General features: G+C 50.1%; 2 protein-coding genes and 1 pseudogene across 2 annotated transcripts; 2 read left to right on the top strand and 1 right to left on the bottom strand.

The window, feature by feature from the left end:
* The first annotated feature begins 3,655 nt into the window (after window positions 1-3,655).
* LOC119299926 lies at window positions 3,656-11,815 on the top strand (annotated as a pseudogene).
* A 1,914-nt stretch (window positions 11,816-13,729) lies between these two features.
* LOC119299925 lies at window positions 13,730-19,226 on the top strand. The gene is made up of 3 exons (XM_037577037.1): window positions 13,730-15,085; window positions 17,674-17,774; window positions 17,954-19,226. Exons 1-3 carry the CDS (start codon window positions 13,730-13,732, stop codon window positions 19,224-19,226), a joined length of 2,730 nt encoding a protein of 909 aa, XP_037432934.1.
* A 517-nt stretch (window positions 19,227-19,743) lies between these two features.
* LOC119302623 (transcription initiation factor IIB) lies at window positions 19,744-23,258 on the bottom strand. Its single transcript, XM_037579661.1, has 7 exons — window positions 22,799-23,258; window positions 21,967-21,991; window positions 21,273-21,402; window positions 21,045-21,175; window positions 20,881-20,969; window positions 20,215-20,291; window positions 19,744-20,119 (listed from the first exon to the last, which is right to left on the bottom strand). The coding sequence occupies exons 1-7, from the start codon at window positions 23,149-23,151 to the stop codon at window positions 19,986-19,988; spliced, it is 939 nt and encodes a 312-aa protein (XP_037435558.1). The 5' UTR covers window positions 23,152-23,258; the 3' UTR covers window positions 19,744-19,985.
* Window positions 23,259-23,264: the final 6 nt, after the last annotated feature.

The raw sequence follows: 23,264 nt of genomic DNA, 5'->3' as shown, positions 1-23,264 counted from the left end.
TATTATCATTGTCTTGGTTGGAATAATATTTTTTTAGTGCTTTATTATGTCGTGTTTAGCCTTATCTTATTGAAATAATCACCATGATTTAAAAAAATATTATTTCATTTAGCTTGAAACTAGCTCGAGATCGTTACGAGTTGACCACGAGTCATGTTCTGCAAATTGGCCTCGAGCTTCACTCAATTTGAGCTCGCTCGATTTTTAATATGACTTGAGCTGAACCAACTCCAACTCGCTCGAACTCGGCTTGTTTGCAGCCCTACACGCAAACGATGATTCGTCTGCGCAAAATCCTTTTTACCGGTGCCGGGAGGTACCAGTTAACCATCTGCCGTTCGTCCACTTTGCGATTCATGCGCTTTGTTGGCCCACATCTCACGTATATTAACGTATTCCCAAAGACCATGGCGTATTCAACATTGTGTCACATCAGATGATCGGTCCATGTCAGTGATAAAGTAATACTTGATGCATGCTTGATCCATTCTCCCTTGTGATTCATGTAAAAGTGCATCCGCATGCGAGATTAAATCATGCCTTTTATTTTCTCTTTAGCAGTTTTATTCATTCATATCTTTAAAACTATAATCCCGTTTTAGAAACATTTTATATATTTGAACTCCTGGCGCCAAGACTTTTAGAGCATCTCCAGCCATTCGGCCCCCCAGCGCGCCCGGCGATAGTGGTTTGGACAATGCGCAGGCGGTTTTCTCGCCCTGGGGGCGATGCAGTTCTCAGCCGCGCCCCCAAGTTTCGGCCCCCAAGGCGCACATAAGTTCAAACTTGTCTTTTCCCGTTGCCAGAAAAATGCCCCAAGTCCGGCGATCAACGGGGGTCTGCCACAAAGTTCGAGGATCACCATGCCACATTTCGGCAATCAAGCATAAACAATAGTTGGGCGCTCAAAAGAAAGGACGCGTAGACAAAGGAATGCATCAAACGACGGGCTCCTCGGGTGTGGACTGGCCACCGTCGGCGACGGCGTGGCTTCTGTGCTCGAGTTGTTCGGCATCGCCGTGGCTTCCGTGCCCGGGACGTTCGGCGTCGTCGTGGTTCCTGGGTTGGGCGTCGGCGTGGCTTCACCACCAGAGCTGGGCATCGGCGTTCGGGTCGGCGTGGGTGTAGCCGTTGGGGTTGGCGTGGGCGTGGGCGTGGGCGCGGTGGTCGAAGGCATCTGTTTTTAGATGAGGCCGCGCTCCGCCAGGTATCACGCCTTGACCTGCTCGTCCATCCTCGACATGTCCGCCCCCATCAAGAACGCCATGTCGGTGTTCCTCTTCTTCGTGGCGATGTTGGTCCGGAGCAGGTCGAGTTTGACGGCACTGTTCGTTATCAACGCCAACCACCGCGCATCGGATTTCTCCTCCCTCTTGGCGGCGTGGTCCTTGGCGTCGGTGATGCACTGCTCGATCGACGAGTGCAGCCTCTCGGTAGCCGGTGCAGCGTCCTTCGCCGTCTTGGCTTTTTTGTTGCCGTCAGGGCGCCCATCCGCCACCCCCGGGGCGGGCGCGTCCGGCTTCTACGTCTCCTTGGCCTTGGCAAGGTGCGCCGGACGTCCTGTCTGTCGCCGACAGAGCAGACCCACACTCCTTTTGGCTTCGGTCGGCGCCCCAGGCGCCCCCCGGGGGCTTGGGGTTTGGCTCGGGTTTGCCAGCCGCTATTTCGGTCCAAACCGGTGATAAACAAGGTCCTGGGGACGCGACTGGGCCGATTTTTCGACGCCGGCGCTAAGAAAAGAGCCCCGAGGGGCATGTTGGGGGCTCCGCGGGAGATGCTCTTAGGACAAGATCAATCTTGAATACATTTAAACATGATTAAATTTCAACACTTCAAATGAATAAAAATCAGTTTTCTGAAATAAGTGAAATAAGTTCTTTGAATTGAGTGAAACCAATTTTTTGAAATTTGAATTTTTTTTGTTTTTCATGTATATGAAACATATTTCAGTGCAAAATATGTGAAACTTGTTATTTAAAAAATTTGAAACTAGTTATTTTCAAAAATGTGAAGCTGATTATTTCCGATCAGTTTAAAAAAAGTGAAATCTATCTTTGAAACAAGTGAAATTGTTATCTCAATTTGGTGACTGTAGTGTGTTATTCTGAAACTAGTGAAATGGGTGAAATCTATCTTTTGTAATTAGTGTAATCAATTTTTTGAAGCAAGTGGAATATAGTATTTTAATTGAGTGAGTGTAATGCGTTTTCTGAAATGAGTGAAATGTGAGAAATAAAGTACTTGAAAAAAATGAAATATATCCATTGTTTTGTGAAACTGTCTATTTCAATGTTTGAAACTGATTTTTGTGATGAGTGAAATAAGTTTCAAGATATTTCATAAATAAGAAACGAATTAGTATTAGATATTTTTTTGCAAAGAGTGAATTAGTTTTCCAAATCAGTGAAATCTGTTTTTCAAACTAGTGATATACTGATTTTGGAATGAGTGGAATTATATTCTTTGAAATTAGTGAAATCTATCATTTGTAAATAAGTGTAATTTTTTTTCTGAAACTAGTGAAATGAGTGAAATCTATCATTTGGAATGAGTGAAATCAATTTTTTGAAATGAGTGAAACATAGTATTACAATTGAGTGAGTGTAATGTATTTCTCTAAATTGAGTGAAATCTAATTATATAATTGAGCGTAATGTGTTTTCTAAAATGAGTAAAATTAGTTTCGAGATCTATATTTTTTAATGAATGAAATCAATTTTTTAAATGAGTGAAATATAGTATAGTATTTCAATTAAGTGAGTGTAATGTGTCTTCTGAAATGAGTGAAATATATCTTTTGGAAATGAGTGTAATGTGTTTTTTGAAAATAGTGAAATCTATTTTTGGAACGAGTGAAATTTGTTTTCTTAACTGATATTTTTTTTAAATGAGTGAAATCATTTTTCTGAAATAGTTCTTTTGGTGTTTGGAAATACGTTCAAATGATTATTTAAAATATATGAAACTGGTATTTACGAAATACATGAAACAAATTTCAATGTGTTTGTCAAGTTGTTTTATGTGAAATTGATGTTTGTGAAATACAACTAGAACTTAAATATGAAAACTATAAAATTCAAATTATTCAAAATATTTCAAAGGTCTTGTCGCCCTGAATTCAAATATATATATATATATATATATATATATATATATATATATATATATATATATATATATTCGAAAACAGAGTTTAGATTCGAAGCATATTTATCATCCAAAATTTTCTCAAAGAAATTAAATAAGGGTCTTGCGTGGGAAGGGGGGATAATATATGTACTATGCATGTAAGTGTCGTCTTCCTGACAAGAACGGTTGCATACAAAAGGACCCACATTTGTATTATCAGTGTATAGAATTGAGGTTGTAATTACTAGTTTACACGGACGGAGATCGGACGGATCTTGACGAAATGGGCGAAGGGTGGATCGGGTACATTCCGATTCGGGTAAAATTACTTATTCAGCTTCGTCTGGTGCTGTACCGACCGCTAGTCGCAGGCAAGCACACACGGCTCAAGATCTGGTTCATGACGGATTATGACTCCGCAATCACGACGGACATCTGTACCCCTCCATATATATCCGGCCCGAGTGTATCCTCAAACCGATTGATCTCTAGCTAGGTTGCCATGGAGGCGCAGCAGTCCGCCGGCATGTCCGATCTCGCCGCCCGCCTTACCAGGCGACTCGCGGATACTTACAGCGACCGCAACCTGGTCTTCTCGCCGCTCTCCATCTACGTCGTCCTGGCGCTCCTGGCCGTCGGCGCCGGTGGGGAGAGCCTGGAAGAGATCCTCCGCGTCCTAGGGACACGGTCTCGCCGCGAGCTTGACGACTCCGTGGCGCGTCTCTTGGACGGCCCCCTCAGGGAAAGGTAGTCGGAACCTGACGGCGGCGGGCCCAGCGTGGCGTTCGCGTGCGGCGTGTGGAGCGACCTGAGCCGGCCACTGAAGCCGGCCTTCCGCGACGCCTTCGTCGGCAGGTACAGGGCTGAGGCCAGCTCCGTCGACTTCAGCAACGACCAAAGCAAGCGGTGCGGCAGATCGACGCTTGGGCCGCGGCGGCCACGGGGGACCTCATCCAGTCGGCCCTCCCTCCGATACCCGTAGACGAGAAGATCACGCTCGTGCTGGCCAACGCCATTGTTAGGTACCCACTACTACTCTTTCATACATCAATGGAGGAATTGAGTATGGTGGCGATTACAGGAGAGCTCGAGGAAGGAGAAGAAGTACCGAGGGGAAAGATACACGCTATAGCCGCCGCCGGTTCATTCCGATCCAAGCCAGGATGATTAAACACACATGCTACGCTCGCTTATATCAGTCACTCGCGGGTTCCCCTGGGCCGAACATGTAAGATACCCACTGAAGCCCAGTGAAACTGTGGCATGGCCTTCTCTCTCTCTTGGGCCTCTCAGGCGTCACGCAGGCCTTCGTCAGCCCAGGTGTGGGGAGGCTGCTGACACCCCCCCCCCCCCTTTCTTCAGAAACGACTTATCCCCAAGTCGGAGCATAGGGAAATCGTCTGCGCAGATCTTCGACGTCTTCCCAGGTGTCCGGAGTAGCCTTGGAATCCTGCCAGCGAACGAGTCCTTGCTCTCGCATTTTGTTTGAGCCGCGACGCCATCTTGTCTCCAAAATCTCCACTGGAACATTAGCCACATCAGTGAGTGATGGAAGGAAAGACGAGGCACTCGCACCTGGGGTCAGCGCCTTGCGCAACTGTGAAACGTGGAAGACTGGAAAGATCGATGATCCCTCAGGCAGCTGCAGCTCGTATGTAACTTCATTCACTCGGCAGATCACTGTAAAAGGCCCGACGAACTTGAAACTCAGCTTGTGATTAGCTCTGCGCCACGGACGTCTGAATTTATGTCTACAACTTGAGAAACACCTGGTCGCCCACCTGGAACTCTCTAGGAGTCCTTCTCTTGTTTGCCTGTTGCTTCATGACCTGCTTGGCACGCAGTAAGTGTTGTCTCAAGATATCTTGCATTTGCTGCCGCTCTTCCAACCACTCATTAAGCTCGGGAATTGGTGTTGCTTGTTCAGGAATCATCCCAAGGTGCCGCGGCTCCTGGCCATAAACCACTTCGAATGGTGTCTTGTTGAGCATGGAATGGTACGTTGAATTATACCGGAACTCAGCCAACGCTAACCATCTGCTCCAGTTGTTGGGAGAGCTATGGACAAAGCAACGCAAGTAGGTTTCTAGGCATTGGTTGACCCTTTCGGTCTGTCCGTCCATTTGAGGGTGATGCGACGAGCTCATTTTCAGTTCCACGCCCTGCAGCTTGAAGATCTCTTGCCACACTTTGCTTGTGAAAATAGCATCTCTGTCCGATATAATGGCCTCTGGCATGCCGTGTAACCTGTATATCTGATCGATGTAGAGCTGTGCAATAGTCTGCGTTGTATAGGGATGCTTGACCGGAAGGAAATGGGCAAACTTGGAGAAGGTGTCTACCACCACCAATATGCAGTTGTATTGTCGAGAGGGAGGTAATCCACCAATGAAATCCATGGATATCAAGTCCCAACAGCGCTTGGCGACTGGTAATGGATGGAGCAACCCTGGGTATTGAGCTCGGTCCGGTTTGGCCTGCTGACACACTTGGCAAGACTGGACATGCTCCTTAATGTGCTGCTTCATACCTGGCCACACAAACAAGTGCTTGATTCTTCTGTAGGTTGCTGGGAATCCTGAGTGGCCGCCGACAGCACTGTCGTGCAAGGCGCGCATGATCTGTCGCTGCAGGTGAGTGTTGTTGCCCAGCCAGACACGCCCTTTAAAACGCACAATGCCCTTGTTGAGAGTGAAATGGCTGTCCTCCACGGGTGCCACTGCCAACCGTGCGATCAGTTGTTGGGTCTTGGGGTCGGTCTCATAGCCTTTAACTATCTCCTGTAACCATGCTGGCTGGCAAACTGATATGACCTAGACTTGTTCAGTAGTGGACACCGGTCGCTTGGAAAGCGCATCGGCAGCACCGTTCTCCGATCCTTTGCGATAACAGATACGATATTGCAGCCCCAAGAGTTTGGTGAAAGCTGTTTGTTTCCAGGTGCACCAAACTACGCTGGTCGGTTTTGATCACGAACTCCCCAAACTGCAGGTAGGGTCGCCATTGCTCGACTGCCAACACAATTGCTAAGTATTCTTTTTCATACGTAGACATGCCTTTGGTTCTCGGGCCCAACGCTTTGCTGAGGTAGGCAATTGGGTGGCCTTCTCGCTGGAGTACTGCGCCCACCCCATACTCACAGGCATCCGTTTCGACCACAAAGGGCTTGGTGAAATCCGGTAAAGCCAGTGTAGGGGCTGAAGTCAGTGCAGTCTTGAGAGCTTCGAAAGCAGCCTGAGTTGTTGCTGTCCACTGAAAATGAGTATGTTTGCGCAGAAGATTTGTCAGTGGTCGCGCTAGCATGCCAAACTGCCTGACAAAGCGTCTGTAATACCCCGCTAGACCAAGGAACGCTCGGACGTCCTTGACACAGACTGGAACTGGCCAGTCGATCACTTGTTTCACTTTGCTTTGGTCGGTGGCCACTCCTTTGCCTGAAATGGTGTGCCCAAGATAACTGACCTCCTGCTGTGCAAACACACATTTGGACCGCTTGACATACCATTGATCCTTCCTGAGAAGTGACAGGACTTGACGCAAGTGTTGAATGTGCAGCGCGTAGGTGCGGCTGAAGATGAGAATGTCGTTGAAGAACGACATAGCACATACGCGATTAACTGGCTTCAAGGTAACATTCAGTCCTTCCAAGAAAGTTGCAGGTGCTCCTCCCAAGCCAAACGGAACCACTTTGTACTCAAAATGTTCGAAATGTGTTTGAAAAGCTGTCTTGAACTCTTCGCCCTCGGCCAGACGAATTTGGTGGTACCCTGATCGCAGGTCCAGCGTAGAGAACCAGCGAGCTCCTGCTAGCTCATCCAAGATATCCTCGATGACTGCTACTGGGTACTTGCTGATGATGGTCATGGCATTTATTCTTCGGTAGTCAACGCAAATTCGCCAAGTCCCATCTTTCTTTTTCACTAGGATGATGGGCGAGGAGAAGGGACTGTTGCTTTCTGAATAATGCCTGCCTTGAGCATCTCTGCGATCTGACGCTCCACCTCCGTTTTTAGTTCAGGTTTAAGACGATATGCTCGGATATTAACAGGCTGCGCGCCCTGCATGAGTGGTATGTGATGATCGCAATCACGCTTCGGTGGCAGCCCTACATGTTCCATGAATACATCCTCGTATTCCAGTAGCACTTCGGCAATCTCTGGTGGCAGCTCAGAGCATGTTATGTCAGTGATGTTCTCCGAATCCTGGGCATAACAGAGGTGGACTGCATAGGCGACTGCTGATTGTTTTTTCATGCTCGCAAGCTGAATGTTGTTCAATGTATCACACTTGCTGACCGAGGAGGTGATTCCTTGCAGGATGACCGTAAAACCTTCATGTTCAATTTGCATGCGATGCCTTGGCCAGTCAATGAGCATAGGGCTGTGATATTCTAGCCAGTCCATGCCCAAAATGACATCGTAACAGCCCAGTGGCAATAACCTGAAATTGGTGGTAAACACCTTACCATGTGAGTACCAAGAACACCCCAACACTTCTTGGCTGCACCATAGCTCGGATCCATTTGCTACTGCCACTTTCACGGGACGCGGCATATCCTGAATTCCTCTCAGCTTGGACTGCAACCGTTGGGACACGAATGATGTAGAGCTACCCGAGTCGACTAACATCAATACTTCTTGCCCCTGAAGCCACCCGTACAGCTGGAGACATGTGGCGCATCTGTACCCGACACTGCTTGCAAAGACAGTTGCCAAACCTGCTCTTGTGCATCGTTCTGATCTTGATTTACTGGACGCGGAACTGGATGTTCATTGGACGCTTTCAGGCTGAACAAACTGAGCATCTCCTCAATTACGTGCAGCTTGACTGTCGGGGGACACACATGATCATGCTCCCACCGCTCTCCACACTTGAAACAGAGCCCCTTGGCACGGCGAAAGTTGCGAAGGGCAGTGAGTTTAGGCGCGTCACTGTTGGCTCGAGCTGCATCTGTTCCCCGGCGATCCTCCGCTGCAGTATGTGCGGCTGGTGCCCGCGCTGGTGGTGGCGGCAACGGTAATGGCGTTGGTTGCCGCGCGCGGCCAAGTAACCCAGAGCCTTCCGGCTGGCTGTACCACGGCCCTTTGTGGCCCTCAACCACTTCCTCTTGCAGGATAGCCAGTGCACAAGCTGTGTCCAGATCCTTGGGACGCTGAACCATAACCACGGCACGGATATCTGCTCGCAGGCCCTCCACGAACCTCGTCAGAAAATACAAGGGATGTACAACATCAGAATAGGAGATAAGGTGATTCATTAAATTTTCAAACTGCTCAATGTAATCGGAAACAGAACTAGTCTGGCGAAGCGCATAAAATTGCCTAATCAACAGCTGATGTTGGTCTCGCCCAAAACGAGAACAAAGCAGATTGCAAAATGCATCCCAATCGAGCTCGCCCATCTTTGGCTGAACCGACTGCAACCAAATTCCCGCGGGGCCAGTGAAATGCAGAGTAGACATGGGAATGAAATAGGATGGTTGGACTTGGAACATCTTGAAGTACTGCTCGCACATAGTTCTCCAGATTTTGGGATTCTCGCCGGAGAACTGGGGAAATGAGACTGATGGAGTTGTATGGCCTAGCCCCGCCACGAACTGTCCCTGGGCGAGGCAGGGGCCTAGTGCTGACTCAAGTAGACGTGCCTGGGGTAGGAATTGCGACGTACCATTGGTCGGAGAGGTCGCCGACGGGGTGCCACCCGCCGGCGGACCGCCCCGGTGCTGATAAGGACCGTCGTGGCCATCGGGCCCATGGATCTCGTCGCCGGGCATCAGATCGGACGGATCCACCGCGCACGATCCACCCTTGGATGTTGTTGCTGCCGGTAGCCGCTTGGCTTGCAGCGTCCCGACCGCTTCCTGGAGTTTGGAGATGCGGTCCTCCAGATCGGGCTTCCACGCGGAGAGCTCTTCGACTTGCGCCGCCTGGGTGTCGATGCGGCCCGCGAGCTGCTTGATGTCGGCGCGGGTGTCGTCGCTCGCCTTGGTCAAGTTCTCCACCATCTTGTCGAGGTAGGACTTGAGCGCTGGATCCATGGCGGCGAGGAGTCGTTGACGATCGGCCGCCTGCTTGCGCGTCTCCAGCGCGGGGAAGAGGGGTGGGCTGGCGACTGATACCACGTGTTAGGTACCCACTACTACTCTTTCATACATCAATGGAGGAATTGAGTATGGTGGCGATTACAGGAGAGCTCGAGGAAGGAGAAGAAGTACTGAGGGGAAAGATACACGCTACAGCCGCCACCGGTTCATTCTGATCCAAGCCAGGATGACTAAACACACACGCTACGCTCGCTTATATCAGTCACTCGCGGGTTCCCCTGGGCCGAACATGTAAGATACCCACTGAGGCCCAATGAACCTGTGGCATGGCCTTCTCTCTCTCTTGGGCCTCTCAAGCGTCACGCAGGCCTTCGTCAGCCCAGGTGTGGGGAGGCTGCTGACAGCCATCTACTTCAGGGGCATGTGGGACGTGCCGTTCTACGAGAGCTCGACCAAGAACAGGCCCTTCTACCGGCTCGACGGCACCGTCCAACTACGACCGTCACTTGATCTCCGAGCACGACGGGTTCAAGGTGCTCAAGCTACGCTACAAGAGTGGTTCACGGTACATGTCCATGTGCATCTTCCTACCGGACGCGCGCGACGGCCTGGCGAGCCTTCTGGACAAGATCACGTCGTCTTCCCCGGCAGGCTTCCTGCGCGAGCACCTGCCCAACAGCAAGGTCTCGACCGGCAAGTTCGGGGTGCCCAAGTTCGAGCTCTCCTTCGAGGGCAGCCTCACCGGCGTCCTCAACGACCTGGGGCTCCTGCTAGACGCCGACCTCTCCAAGATGCTGGAGGACGACGGCTCCGGCTCTCCGGTCGTCCTGAACCATGTCTTCCAGAAGGCCGTCATCGAGGTCAACGAGGAAGGAACGAAAGCCGCCGCCGTCACCACGGCGTTCCCCTGCAATCCGACGTTCTCTCCGGACCTGTCACGGCGAGTGGATTTCGTAGCCGACCACCCGTTTGCCTACTTCATAGTGGAGGAGGGTTCGCACGCGGTCCTCTTCGCGGGGCACGTCGTCGACCCTGGCAATGGCGCCGGGGCGGTGATCCCGTCCCCTCCCCCGTTCAGGCCTTGTTCGTTTACTCCCTCCCCCGCGAGGTTTGCGGCCCAACCCCCGTGGATCGACGAGGATTACCCCCGCCGGGGTGTAACCCCGGCCCGTCCGTTAATGCGTGTTCGTTTAAGTCCAGCGTGGGTCAATCCCCCGATCGAAACCCCTCCAGTCTTCGCAAAACAGACGGGGAAAAAATAATTGTCTCCCCACCCGTGGAACGAAACCCCGAGTGACCCGGAGGCGGACTCTCGCAGGCGACGCGACCAAAGCGAACTCGCCGGCCGCGGCGACGATATCGCCGTGATCCAGGATCCCACCCAGTAAGCTCCTCTCCTCCTCCTCGGACTCCCCTCTCCTCGTCCTGAGTACTCGATTGATTGATATGTGCCTGCTGGGAGGGGTTAACCGAATGTGATTTGTTGAGGTAGGGGTTCAGGGAATTTAGGAGTTTAATCCCTATAGGGATTGGGTGACAGCGTGAGGATCACCCAACCCCTGGGTGGATTGAATCCCCTAGGGGGTTGCTCCCCTGACTACCGAACAAGGCCTCAAGGAGTGCACCACAACAAGAAGAGAAGCTGGCGATGAGGTGATCAACAAGTATCCGGCTTATGGTCCGTCTTATGCTCCCGTGTCGCCGGTATACAACCCAGTATCGCCGGTGTACAGTCCAACATCGCCGGCATATCAACCATGCTCTGTACCTTACCGTCCACAATCGCCGACAGACAGTCCTGCACCTTATACTCCACAGTCGCCGGCATACAACCCGGCAGTTCTGTATGGGTGGGATAGCGCCAGGCCATCACCGCCGGAGTACAAACGCCCCCGCCACAGTCCAGAGGAACCAGCGAGTGACGGGACAAGATGAACTGCACGCGGAGAAAACAGACTAGATATCATGGAAATGAGCCTATCTATCTATTACGGCCTTACGGGGCACGCGATCGACTATCATGGATGAATTCTTTAATAGTTTCCTGATTAGATGCCTTCATTCAGCAGTTGCATTGCTGCTTGTGTTTTGCAAGTCGTTGGCTCCTTTTGTTTTTATTTCTTCGTAATAGCTCTATAAGTTGACTGAATTTTCAATGGGGAATTATTATTTTAAACGGAGAGCAACTACAGCATGACTTGACAAATCCGGTCCCAAGGACGCATCGAGAGCGCCCCTCATATTTCATGCCCAACAACCACATATCTCAAATTGGGACTCTCAAATACCATCATACACGCCAATGTCGCATGTATATAACAAATGTTGGTAGCAAAATACATAGTTCTTACATAAAAATTATTAGAAATGCACAACTAAAATATTAACTCTTTGATTTTCATTGTGGGTCCACATATGCTCCACGAGATCACTGCGTACCTGCGCGTGGATCTGATGATCTCGAAGATTCTGATGTATCTGTAGAAAGTTCATAAGCTGATTTGCATCTTGATCTTCCGGGATTTGAACTTGTTCTGCAGGTGCTTCAAAATCATTGGTTTGGACTACATCATCACCCTCATACTCGACATCCATATTATGCAAAATAACACCACATGTCATCAGCTGCCACAAAGTTTCTGATTCCCACATCATTGCAACTCCACGAACAATTCCCCAATGAGTTTGAAGCACTCTGAATGCTCTCTCCACATCCTTCCCAGTTGTTTCCTGCATTGTTGCAAAGTGATTTTGCTTGTTGCCTTGTTGTTCGAATATGGTCTTCACAAACGCCGCCCACTGAGAATAGATGCCATCGGCAAAATAGTATCACATGTTGTAGTCATGACCGTTGATAGTGTAATTGCACGACGACAATTCTTTATTACAAAGCCTCCTAAACATGAGAGATCGTTGAAGCACGTTGATGTTGCTATGAGAATCCAGCATTTCAAAGAAAGCATGCAAAATCCACATGTCATGTGATGACATTGCTTGCAGTATGATGGCGGCCTCTTTGGTATGACCTTGATACATTCCCCGTCAGCCTTTGGCCATTTCTTTCATTGCCAAAGCATGCAATCAATTGATCCAAGTATTTTTGGACTCTGGCCTCTCCAATAGCCAACAACTTTTATGTGTCCTGCACATTTGGCTCTCCCTGATGCTCTACTCCAAACACCTGCAACATGACGCGGGTAAACCTGACAGTACTCTTCAGGCATGTGCTCTCCCCCATCCAGACCATCTCACCAACGGTATCAGCAATAGTACCAAGTGCAAGCATCCTCAGATCAGCCGTGCGTTTCTTCTTAGCAGAGAAAAAAAGTTGGCCGCAACAATCCCTTCTGAGCTTCAAGTAGTCATCGTGTGCCTCCACTCCCTCTACAATGCACAAAAACAATGGTTTACGCATACGAAAACAACGAGAAACCATGGATCATCCGAGAAAGTTGGGTCCGGAGCAAACTAATCCTTGTGTAGTAGCCGTGCTTTGGAGACCCTATCCCGATTGATCACTCTTCTTCCTTTGCTTGAGACCTTGAAGTTGAGAATATGCTCCACCTGTCTGTCCATTTCCTCTTGCATGCTCATGAGCATGATCATATCCACTTCGTCGTCTGAATCCGACGTGTCGAAGCACTCATCTCCAATCATTTTATCAAGCACCGTCGGTCCATACTCCTCTTTGGGCCCGCATTTAGAATGTTACCATCTGTATTGTATTTATCTTGAAGCACTTGTGCACTTAAAGAGTCTGGGTTATGGATTAGTCACCAACACTGCCTTTGCTAACACGGCAAGATTGAAACTATGAAGGTCCCTAAAACCCGATCCCCAATTCTTCTTCGGTATGCACAGTTTCCACTATGATGGAATCGCATGTGCCATTGACGTACCAAGACCACTTTACCTTGCATTAAGAGTGTTTTTTCCTTCCAACCTTTTAATCTTTGGCATACTCTATCAATGAGGTGTTTGAAAGCAATCGCTCCTATCTGCTCCAACCATTGTTGGGAGACCCAAATATGTGTCTCAGAGGGCTTATGTTAAAATGTTCAAATCTCTATGCACATTTTCCCTCATCATCACATCAGTATTTGGACCAAAGAAAATACTGAAATTAGCATTACTACTAACCAGTTGCCCTAACGATGAAAACTGGCGCCAATTTTTACGGGGAGGAGTGGTATATACAGGATCCATGAAAAAACCATGTTTCCGGGACTGTTGGAGGATTTTTTTTAACCCTAATTCCCTTTATACAGTTATTGTTTTTTCGGCTTTACTACACATACAGGGTGTTACAGGAATGAGGGGATTACACGGTGTTGTGGAAGTTTTTAATTAGCCATTAGTAGAGGCACGGGCCCACCCCCATTAAAATCAGGGGAGTCCACAAGAGCTTGTGAAAGTCTGTACTAGCATTTTTGTTGTTTTTAATACGTATTTTACATATATAGGGATATAAGGGAACTATTGGAGTTTCTCCTACGTACCCCTACATAAATTTCAGACCGATTGATCTCTGATTCGATACCTTATTATAGGTTTGGCATGGAGCCGCCGCAGTCCACCGGCATGGCCGATCTCGCCGCCCGCCTCACCAAGCGCCTCGCGGACGCCAACAGCAACCGCAACCTGGTCTTCTCGCCGCTCTCCATCCATGCCGTCCTCGCGCTCCTGGCCGCCGGCGCCGGCGGGGACACGCTGGAAGAGATCCTCCACGTCCTGGGCGCGCGGTCGCGCCGCGAGCTTGAGGACTCCGTGGCGCGTCTCTTGGACGGGCCCCTCAGAGACAGATCGTCGGAGCCTGACGGCGGCGGGCCGAGCGTGGCGTTCGCGTGCGGCGTGTGGAGCGACCTCACGCTGCCGCTGAAGGCGGCCTTCCGCGACGCCGTCGTCGGCAGGTACAGGGCCGAGGTCAGCTCTGTTGACTTCCGCAACGACCCAGAGCAAGCGGTGCGGCAGATCGACGCGTGGGCCGCGGCGGCCACGATGAACCTCATCCAGTCCGCCGTCCCCCCGGGAGCCGTAGACGAGGACACCAGGGTCGTGCTGGCAAACGCCATCTACTTCAGGGGCAAGTGGGACGTGCCGTTCTACGAGAGCTCGACCAAGAACAGGCCCTTCTACCGGCTCGACGGCACCGCCGTCGACGTCCCCTTCATGTCGAACCACGACCGTCACCTTATCGCCGAGCACGACGGGTTCAAGGTGCTCCAGCTGCGCTACAAATGCAGTTCACGGTACCCTCGGACCCACGGCATGTCTATGTGCATCTTCCTCCCGGACGCGCGGGACGGCCTGGCGAGCCTGCTGGACAAGATCACGTCCTCATCCCCGGCAGGATTCCTGCGCGAGCACCTGCCGACGAGCACAGTCAGGGTCGGCAAATTCGGGGTGCCCAAGTTCAAGCTCTCCTTCAAGAGCAGCCTCACCGGCGTCCTCATCGACCTGGGGCTCCTGCTACCCTTCACCCGAGAAGCCGACCTCTCCGAGATGCTGGAGGACGGCCAGCCGATGATGGTGCCAGATGTGTTCCAGAAGGCCGTCATCGAGGTGAACGAGGAAGGAACCAAAGCCGCCGCCATGACGTTCTGCCCAACCAGTCCGTCATACTCGCCGGACCTGTCACGGCGAGTTGATTTCGTGGCCGACCACCCGTTCGCCTACTTCATAGTCGAGGAGGGGTCGCACGCGGTCCTCTTCGCGGGGCACGTCGTCGACCCTAGCAACGGCGCCGGGGCGGTGATCCCGTCCCCCGCCCCGTTTGAGGAGTGCAGCACAACAAAAAGAGAAGCCGACGATGAGGCGATGAACAAGTATCCGGCTTATGGTCTGTCGCCAGTATACAACCCAACATCGCCGGTATACAGCCCAACATCGCCGGTATACAGCCCATATTCGCCGGTATACAGTCCAACGTCGCCGGTATATCAACCGTCCTCTGTACCTTGTTACAGTCCACAATCGCCGGCATACTACAACCCGGCAGTTCTGTTTGGGTGGGACAGCGCCAGTCCAGCAGCATATCGGCCATCGTCGCCGGAGTACAAAAAGCCTCCGCCATACAGTACAGAGGAACCAGCGACGGGACAAGATGAACTGCGCGAGGAGAAAACAGAGTAGATATTACGGAAATGAGCCTATATATATATATATATATATAGGGTATGTCTAGGTTTACATATGAAGAATATTTGTATGCATAGATTTTGTGCATTGCCACCTGTCTTTTGCAAGTCGTTAGCTGCATTGGCTCTCTTTGTTTTTATTTCTTCATAATAGCTATATATGTAAGTTGACTGAATTTTCAATCTGGATAAGCTAATTTTGTGGGAGGACGGTTGAAGGAGTAAGAAAGACGGAGGAAGAAGTAACAATATGATCATTGGATCTTAATCTAATGACCCAGAAAACCCATTTACCCAAAATTAATTTTGAGGCAACTTATGTACAGCCTAAATTTTGAGGCGACTTATGTACAGCCGATGCCAGACTGAATGTTATTCGTAATATTCATCTTGATATTAATAATAGCAAACATGCTCATGAGTTGCAACAGGAAAAAAAAATCATCGCACTCCCCTCTAATAAGTATGGCGCCGAGAACACAGGTGATGTTTTGATTTATGAGCCACATTTGTATTATGCTAAAGAAGAATTGCGGTTTCAGCCATAATCTTTCATATTTCTTATTTATTTGTCTTTGCATTGCGACAAGGGCAATACATATTTCATGGTTCAATAACATACCTTTAGGACCCTCTTGCACATTAGGTGACATTATCGACTTTTTTTGCAGTTGAATTACCCTTTTTGTTATCTTATTCTTCCTCCACCCACAATCTTCGTCTCTCACGTCAAAGCTTGCTAACTCTGTAAAAACAATCAACATGAAAGTATCCGAGCCTGTCCATAGTGATCTTGGGCATAGCTACAACTGGCCACCAAGGGTTGCTACGACTCTGCCCGATGATGCTATGACGGGAAGATGTGACCCGCTGATGGCGAAGCTGCAACCTTTCTTCCAGCAAAGTTGCAAGCGTAGTTGCGATGGGAAAGCTACAACCAGTTGATAGCGGAGCGGCGACCTTTGTTCGATGAAGTTGTAACTGTTGTCTGGCCTGCCATGCGGTGGCGTGTGCGGTACCCACATGCGGGGTTGCTTTTCTCCCTTTTCTCTGCCCGAGATCGAGTGTTCATGAGAAGAGGAACAACCTACCCATGAGAGAGGGGGAGATTTGACTTGTGCGAGGGACAAGATCCAAATATAATTGTTGTCATTGGTCCAATTGGACGGTGTGGACGTGGACCGATCTGGCGCTTGGGTCCATCAGATCGGCCGGTGCTTAATGCTGCCCATGTCGTGATGGTTGTGAGAATTTATTTATTTATTTGCAAGTGTTATTAGCATGTGTAGAAATTAAATGGAAAATGATTCAAATCACCTGACCGATAACAAAGTCTGGGTCCGCCGGCTCCATGGTCATCAGATCGATTTTAATCAGATGGCTCGGGAGCTACATATCACCTAAACTAGTTTTCGCAACTAAGTCGTTGTTGGAATCCCCCCACCGCAACAAGTGATGTGTTGCGGGATCTGGATCTAGATCCTCTCGTACTCTCGCAAGCTCCCCGTCAAGCCGACGTCTCCATGCGCTGCTCCGACCGTCGCCACCGCTGCTCGCCGCCGGCAGCACGCGAACGAGGTCGCCGACAAACATGGCGATGAGGTTGCCTCTCACCGTCTCCCTGTGTCCGCTCGCGACCAGTGGCCATGGCCACTCGAGCATGCACGCCAGAGCTCTGCTCCGGCCGCCATTGCTGATCTCACTCCGGCCCCATGTTGCATCACCTCCACCATCACACCATCATCCCATACGCAACATCCCCCCCCCCTTCCCCAACAAGGCCGAGCTTCTGCTCGAGGCCATGTCGCCATGACCGCAAGCAACGCAACACGATAACTTTTTGCAACAAGACATCTGTTGCAAGAAAATATTTGCAACAAGAGATTGTTTCAAAAAGAAAACTCACTTCTGTTGCAAAAGTGACAACGACGCTTGACCCGGAGATAGTGTCAGATCGAACGGCTCCTACACCGGTGGATTCCTCAGCCGACGCGTAGCGCGTCAAAATTAAATCTGAGTTAATTGACTTAATTAATTCAGTTTTGCTAACATAAGTATTGCACATCTAAGTCCTATGTCATTAATCTTACATTGAGGTTCGTGTGAATATTTTCTTTTTCTTTTTTCTCTTCCTTTTTATGTTTAATTCATTCACTTAGATGTGCAATAACTCTCTAATTCAGTTTCAGGAAAATTTACGGATGAGTAACCACGAATTACCAACTCATGGGGTCCGATGCCACATCAGACTGGAATTACCAATTCGGACTCATAATAACCCTCCGAACAGAGGTTCCAACGGACTTACGTACCCCCTCCATAGACCGGTGTGCATCGTCAAAGCGATTGATCTCTGCTCGATAGGTTGCCATGGAGGCGCAGCAGTCCGCCGGCATGGCCGACCTTGCCGCTCGCCTCACCAAGCGCATCGCGGACGCGAACAGCGACCGCAACCTGGTCTTCTCGCCGCTCTCCATCCACGCCGTCCTCGCGCTCCTGGCCGCCGGCGCCGGCAGGGACACCCTGGAAGATCGTCGGAGCCTGACGGCGGCGGGCCGAGCGTGGCGTTCGCGTGCGGCGTGTGGAGCGACCTCACGCTGCCGCTGAAGGCGGCCTTCCGCGACGCCGTCGTCGGCAGGTACAGGGCCGAGGTCAGCTCTGTTGACTTCCGCAACGACCCAGAGCAAGCGGTGCGGCAGATCGATGCGTGGGCCGCGGCGGCCACGGGGAACCTCATCCAGTCCGCCGTCCCTCCGGGAGCCGTGCACCGGGGCACGGACCTGGTGCTGGCCAACGCCATCTACTTCAGGGGCAAGTGGGACCTGCCGTTGTACGAGAGCTCGACCAAGAACAGGCCCTTCTACCGGCTCGACGGCACCGCCGTCGACGTCCCCTTCATGTCCAACTACGACCGTCACTTCATCGCCGAGCACGACGGGTTCAAGGTGCTCCAGCTGCGCTACAAGAGAAGTTCATGGTACCCTCGTAGTCAGAACCACGGCATGTCCATGTGCATCTTCCTCCCGGACGCGCGCGACGGCCCGGCGAGCCTGCTGGACAAGATCACGTCGGCGTCCCCGGCAGGATTCCTGCGCGAGCACCTGCCGAAGAGGACGGTCTCGGTCGGCGAGTTCTGGGTGCCCAAGTTTGAGCTCTCCTTCCAGAGCAACCTCGTCGGCGTCCTCAACGACCTGGGGCTCCGGCTGCCCTTCACCCAGGATGCGGACCTCTCCGAGATGCTGCAAGAGCAGGACGGCTCCGGCTCCGGCTTGCCGTTCCTCGTGCAGGACGTCTTCCAGAAGGCCGTCATCCAGGTGAACGAGGAAGGAACCAAAGCCGCCGCCGTCACCATGTCATGTTTCTGGAATCCGTCAGCAGCCCCTCCTATCTTGCAACGACAGGTGGATTTCGTGGCCGATCACCCGTTCGCCTACTTGATAGTGGAGGAGGCGTCGCACGCCGTGCTCTTCGCGGGGCACGTCGTCGACCCCGGCAACGGCGCCGCGGCGGCGATCCCGTCCCCCGCCCCGTTCCAGGAGCGCGCCACCACCAAAAGAGAACCTGAAAACGAGGTGATGAACGAGCATACGGGTTATGCTCCCGTGTATTATGTTCCCAAACCCGTGTCGCCGGTATGCGATCCAGTATCGCCGGTATACAGCCCAACGTCGCCGGTATACCATCCATATTGGCCGGCATACAGTCCATGTTCGCCGGTGTACAGTCCAGTACCGCCGGAATTTCAACCGGTACTTACTCCAGAATCGCCGACATACAGATACAGCCCTGTAGCTTACAGTCCGCAATCGCCGGCGTACAAGCATCACCGCCAGAGTGCAAGAACCTCTCCCCATGCAGTCCAGAGGAAGCCGCGACGGGGGAAGAGGAAGTGCCCTCGGAGAAAACAGAGCAAGTAGATATTATGGAAATGAGCCTACGCACACGATCAACTATGAGGGGTGGATTCTCCAATAGTTTCTTGATTAGATGCTTTATAATTTACCAGCTGCACTGCACGCTTGGGCTACTTGTCTGATCTCAAACAAGGGTTTCAACTCTTCGTTTCGGATCGTACAATCTCCGACCAAGTTGCAGCCGGAAACCAGGCAATCATCTATGCGCCGGTCACCGCCAAAGCCATTAGAAAAGCTTTCCGGCAGGCAATGCCGAGAGAGCAGACATCGATCTTCCTCCTGTGCCAGCTCGGCCGATCTTTAAGCGACCTGCCTGACCATAGTTTCTTACCATCTTTGATCAGCTCGGTGTCTCTGCTATATAAGCTCCCCCAGCTCAGGGAGTTAGAAAATTACCACATCGGTCGTGTATAACCCAAATATTGCAGTAGTGCAAATCCAGGATCCCCACAGAATGATCACTTAGACTTCGCTGCCGTATCATGATCCAAGTCCCCTGGCACTGCAATACAATGCAATGTACAATAGTACACAGATTGAAACCAACCTCTGCATCAGCTTACCAGAAAGGAAAGCCAGATCTTATAACTTAGCTTCGTCCCGAATCCGACAGGTCCATGCACATAAAATTAGGCGGGGGATATACATGGGCCTGGTGAAGCACTCGCAACAACGAAACTCCCCTCCGACAAATCTAATTTTCAAAAGTTATGTAACAAGAAAAAGAGCGAGAGAAAGGAAGAAATGGCTGCCACTCGGCTCCTATGGTGTGCACAGGTTCTTCAGGTCTTCCTCCTTGGCATACGAGTTCGGGATGAGCCTCGCGGCGTAGGGGTACAGGTCCTTGTACGAATTCCTGATGGTGCCTTCTGCCACTCCGGTGGCCAAGGAGATATCTGCAAAGTGCAAGCATCCGAGTGTTAAATGTTACCTCGGCGACAGTGACAGGCACAAGGAGAAAGTAAATGACGGGAAGGGTCAGCGTTCAAACCTTTAAGCGGCTTTTTGTCCTCTGAAAGCTGGGTTATCATATAAATGACAGCAGCCGCTATTGAAATAGGACTCCTCCTGCACGGCAGATTGGAATGAAGTGTAAACATATCTTTCTAGGTCAACAAGTGTGCACTAGGAAATTGACATGCAAAAGCAGGTTCATGTCTAAAGAGACAAATACTATGACTATTAATATTAGTTACATACATCGCATCTACCAAAGCATGCTACAAAGGGTACACATTAGCCACATTTGTAATTAACTTAAGACTAGTTATATTCTTTATTCTAATAGTCTATGACTCCTTACGTCACCCTGCATGGAACCACCTCAAGCATGAATCTACTCCCTCCGTTCCTAAATATAAGTCTTTTAAGAGATTCCACTATAGACAACATAAGGAGCAAAATGGGTGAACCTATACTCTAAAAGGCATCTATATACATCCAAATGTAGTCTATAGTGAAATCTCTAAAAAGACTTATATTTAGGACCAGAGGGAATAGATGCCAGTGGTTGAGACTTCCAAGGTCAAAAGTAGACCTGGGACTAATGTTGAGGTTAACTAGAAAAACTTTCATGTCTCATTTAAATCAAGGTGGGAACATGATAGGATCATAGGACCAGTCAATCTCCTGTGTACAAGGTGGAAAAAGGCCTAACCTTATATCAAGCTCCTCTGAGCGCTGAACTGCCTCCTGAGCTGCTTTAACAGCAGTATTGTTCATCCCAAGAGTTGAACAGAAACGCCTCTGCAGATTTCCAAGCTTATAAGTAATCAACTTCCGATTGCAAGTTTATATATGCTAATATAAGTAGCAACAAACCAGGAAATCTCCAGCATGGATGGTTCCCATCTCCATAGATTGGCCCATTTCAACTTCCAGTTGTTTCACTATGAACTCTTTTGCTCGACCAATCTCTTTCTTTGTTGCTCCATTGGCAACTGAGCAAATTTCTGCAAAAAGCAAATACAACAAAGAATGGCATCATATCATGCATTCTGACGGGTTCTAATGTCTACAAAACTAGAAATTTGCTGGAACATCATGTACCTTTTACAGTCCTAGGACGATCTTCTTGTCTACAAGCAATATACAGACAAGCAGCTAATATAGCATCTTGATTTCTTCCCCTGATAGACTTGAGATCTTCCACCTTCTTATAGATTTCATTGGCCCGGTCCTTCAGGAAGGCAACACAAAAATAATAAAATATACTCAGTATACAGTTGCAACAAACCAGTACGATGTTACTGTATAGGGAAAATCTTGAAAATAACCCCAAGGAAGCAGCAATGAACCTTGACAATGAGTACATGGACAAGTGTTGTGCAACACACCATGTATTCAGCATACTGCTAAAGTGCTAATTTTTCTTACAATAAAACAGACCTTGCTACACTACGAAACATGGACCACTGCTCTTTTAGCATATATGTTTAGGATAAATATAAGTTTGTAAATTGCTCTAGAAATAATCTGATAAACTATGTTTAGGACAAATAAAAGTTTGTAAATTGCTCTAGAAACAATCTGATAAACTTTAAACATTCATTCAATGCGAGCATAAAGACCTGAGCTTTCAGTATTTTCAGGACAACCCTGGGTGTCTGAATTGATGACATACCAAGCTAGATGCATTTAATTCATTCATCAGTTCTCGCATGCAAGTATAACTGTAGTAATAAGTATTTTCGGTTTCCAGCTGTCAACATAATAATGGACAAAAAGACATCAGATTTCTTACCTTAATAGTAGCCACAAGACCCAACCTGCACAAGAGATGTGAATGTATGGTCAAAATCCAAATGTTAGAAACAAAAAGACCCACATAAACTACTTATGTGGTGACAACTTCCCATTTCAGATATACTGGTAGAAGAGGAAACTATCACAATCGCAAATGCCTTGTCAAGAAAAGGATCCTCGGCAGTTCATCAATCAATGATTCAAGTTTGCCATGTTGTAGACACCAGTTTGCTGTTGCTACTTGCTTAGGCACCTATGTGGCTAATATTATGCATGCTTCAAGAAACCAGGTGTTAAATGGTAACACCATCATTCGAGGGCGCGACGAGCCTGACATGTCTGTACCAAACCTATTATACTCACAAAAAGAAATATCTACTAGTAGGATTTTACAAGTATGTAATGAGATCCATTGTATCAACCCAAAATTCTAGATATTTCTTGAGTAGAACCTCCCTCTTCCAGATCCATGTGAAAGGCACGCACCACCTACCCATAAGATCGGTACCCATACTTACTACAGGATAAAGCACAAGCCCTAACAAACCCCCTCCACGGCGCAATCACACGTTCCGAATCTACAAACAAAACCGACTGAGGCGAGCCAGCAGAGATAAATCTATCACTCGTGGATTCCTAAACCCGGCCATCAATCAAATCAAATCAAATCAAATCAGGACGGGGGGCCGGGGCACGGGCGAGCGATGGATTGATCCCGCTGCTAACCAGTAGTACTAGTACCGAAATCTGAGGCAAATCGAGGCGCAATTGGATCGGATCGACCACACATATAAGACGGCATGGGAATGGGGGCAGAGGAGGAAGGGGACCTGTCGGCCATGTTTGCGATGGTGCGGAAGGCGAGGATGAGGGAGCGGTCGGGGTTGGAGCCGCGGTTCTGCCAGCGGCCGAGGGAGGAGGAGAGGAAGTCGCCGTGGGCGCCGTTGGGCTTGGCGATGACGGTGGAGAGGCCGCCGTCGGTGAGGAGCGGGTTGGAGGGCCCGCCGACGCGGACGGGGTCGTTGTCGTTGGACTCGTTGGCGAAGGTGCGCCACTCGGAGGTCTCGTCGACGGAGTGCGCCTCGAGGACGAGGCCGCACTCGGTGCACACCGTGTCCCCCGCCGAGTGGTCGAAGGCCACCTCCGTGTGCTTCTTGCAGTCCGGGCAGAACGTGTCGCTCATCTTCACCGCCCCCCCTCCCGTCCGCCGCGGCCTCCGACGGCGCCTCCCTCCTCGCCGGCGGTGGAAGGCGTGCGCTGCGGCGCGGTGGCGATTTGGGGGGAGGGGAGAGGAGC

This window comes from Triticum dicoccoides, chromosome 5A (assembly GCF_002162155.2).
Source record: "Triticum dicoccoides isolate Atlit2015 ecotype Zavitan chromosome 5A, WEW_v2.0, whole genome shotgun sequence".
Lineage (NCBI taxonomy): Eukaryota > Viridiplantae > Streptophyta > Magnoliopsida > Poales > Poaceae > Triticum > Triticum dicoccoides.
The sequence above is the reverse complement of the archived record's forward strand: the minus strand, read 5'-3'. Positions and strand labels throughout refer to the sequence as shown.

What these genes read in the sequence shown, in the direction of transcription:
- LOC119299925 (XM_037577037.1), top strand. Translation starts at nt 13,730, where the DNA reads ATGGAGCCGCCGCAGTCCACCGGCATGGCCGATCTCGCCGCCCGCCTC. An exon ending in TATACAGCCCATATTCGCCG is followed by an intron (nt 15,086 to 17,673) that starts GTATACAGTCCA and finishes TCTGCTCGATAG; the next exon opens with GTTGCCATGGAGGCGCAGCA. An exon ending in GACCGCAACCTGGTCTTCTC is followed by an intron (nt 17,775 to 17,953) that starts GCCGCTCTCCAT and finishes CGGCAGGTACAG; the next exon opens with GGCCGAGGTCAGCTCTGTTG.
- LOC119302623 (XM_037579661.1), bottom strand. Translation starts at nt 23,151, where the DNA reads ATGAGCGACACGTTCTGCCCGGACTGCAAGAAGCACACGGAGGTGGCC. An exon ending in TCGTCCTAGGACTGTAAAAG is followed by an intron (nt 21,176 to 21,272) that starts GTACATGATGTT and finishes TGCTTTTTGCAG; the next exon opens with AAATTTGCTCAGTTGCCAAT. An exon ending in TCAGAGGAGCTTGATATAAG is followed by an intron (nt 20,292 to 20,880) that starts GTTAGGCCTTTT and finishes TCTGCCGTGCAG; the next exon opens with GAGGAGTCCTATTTCAATAG.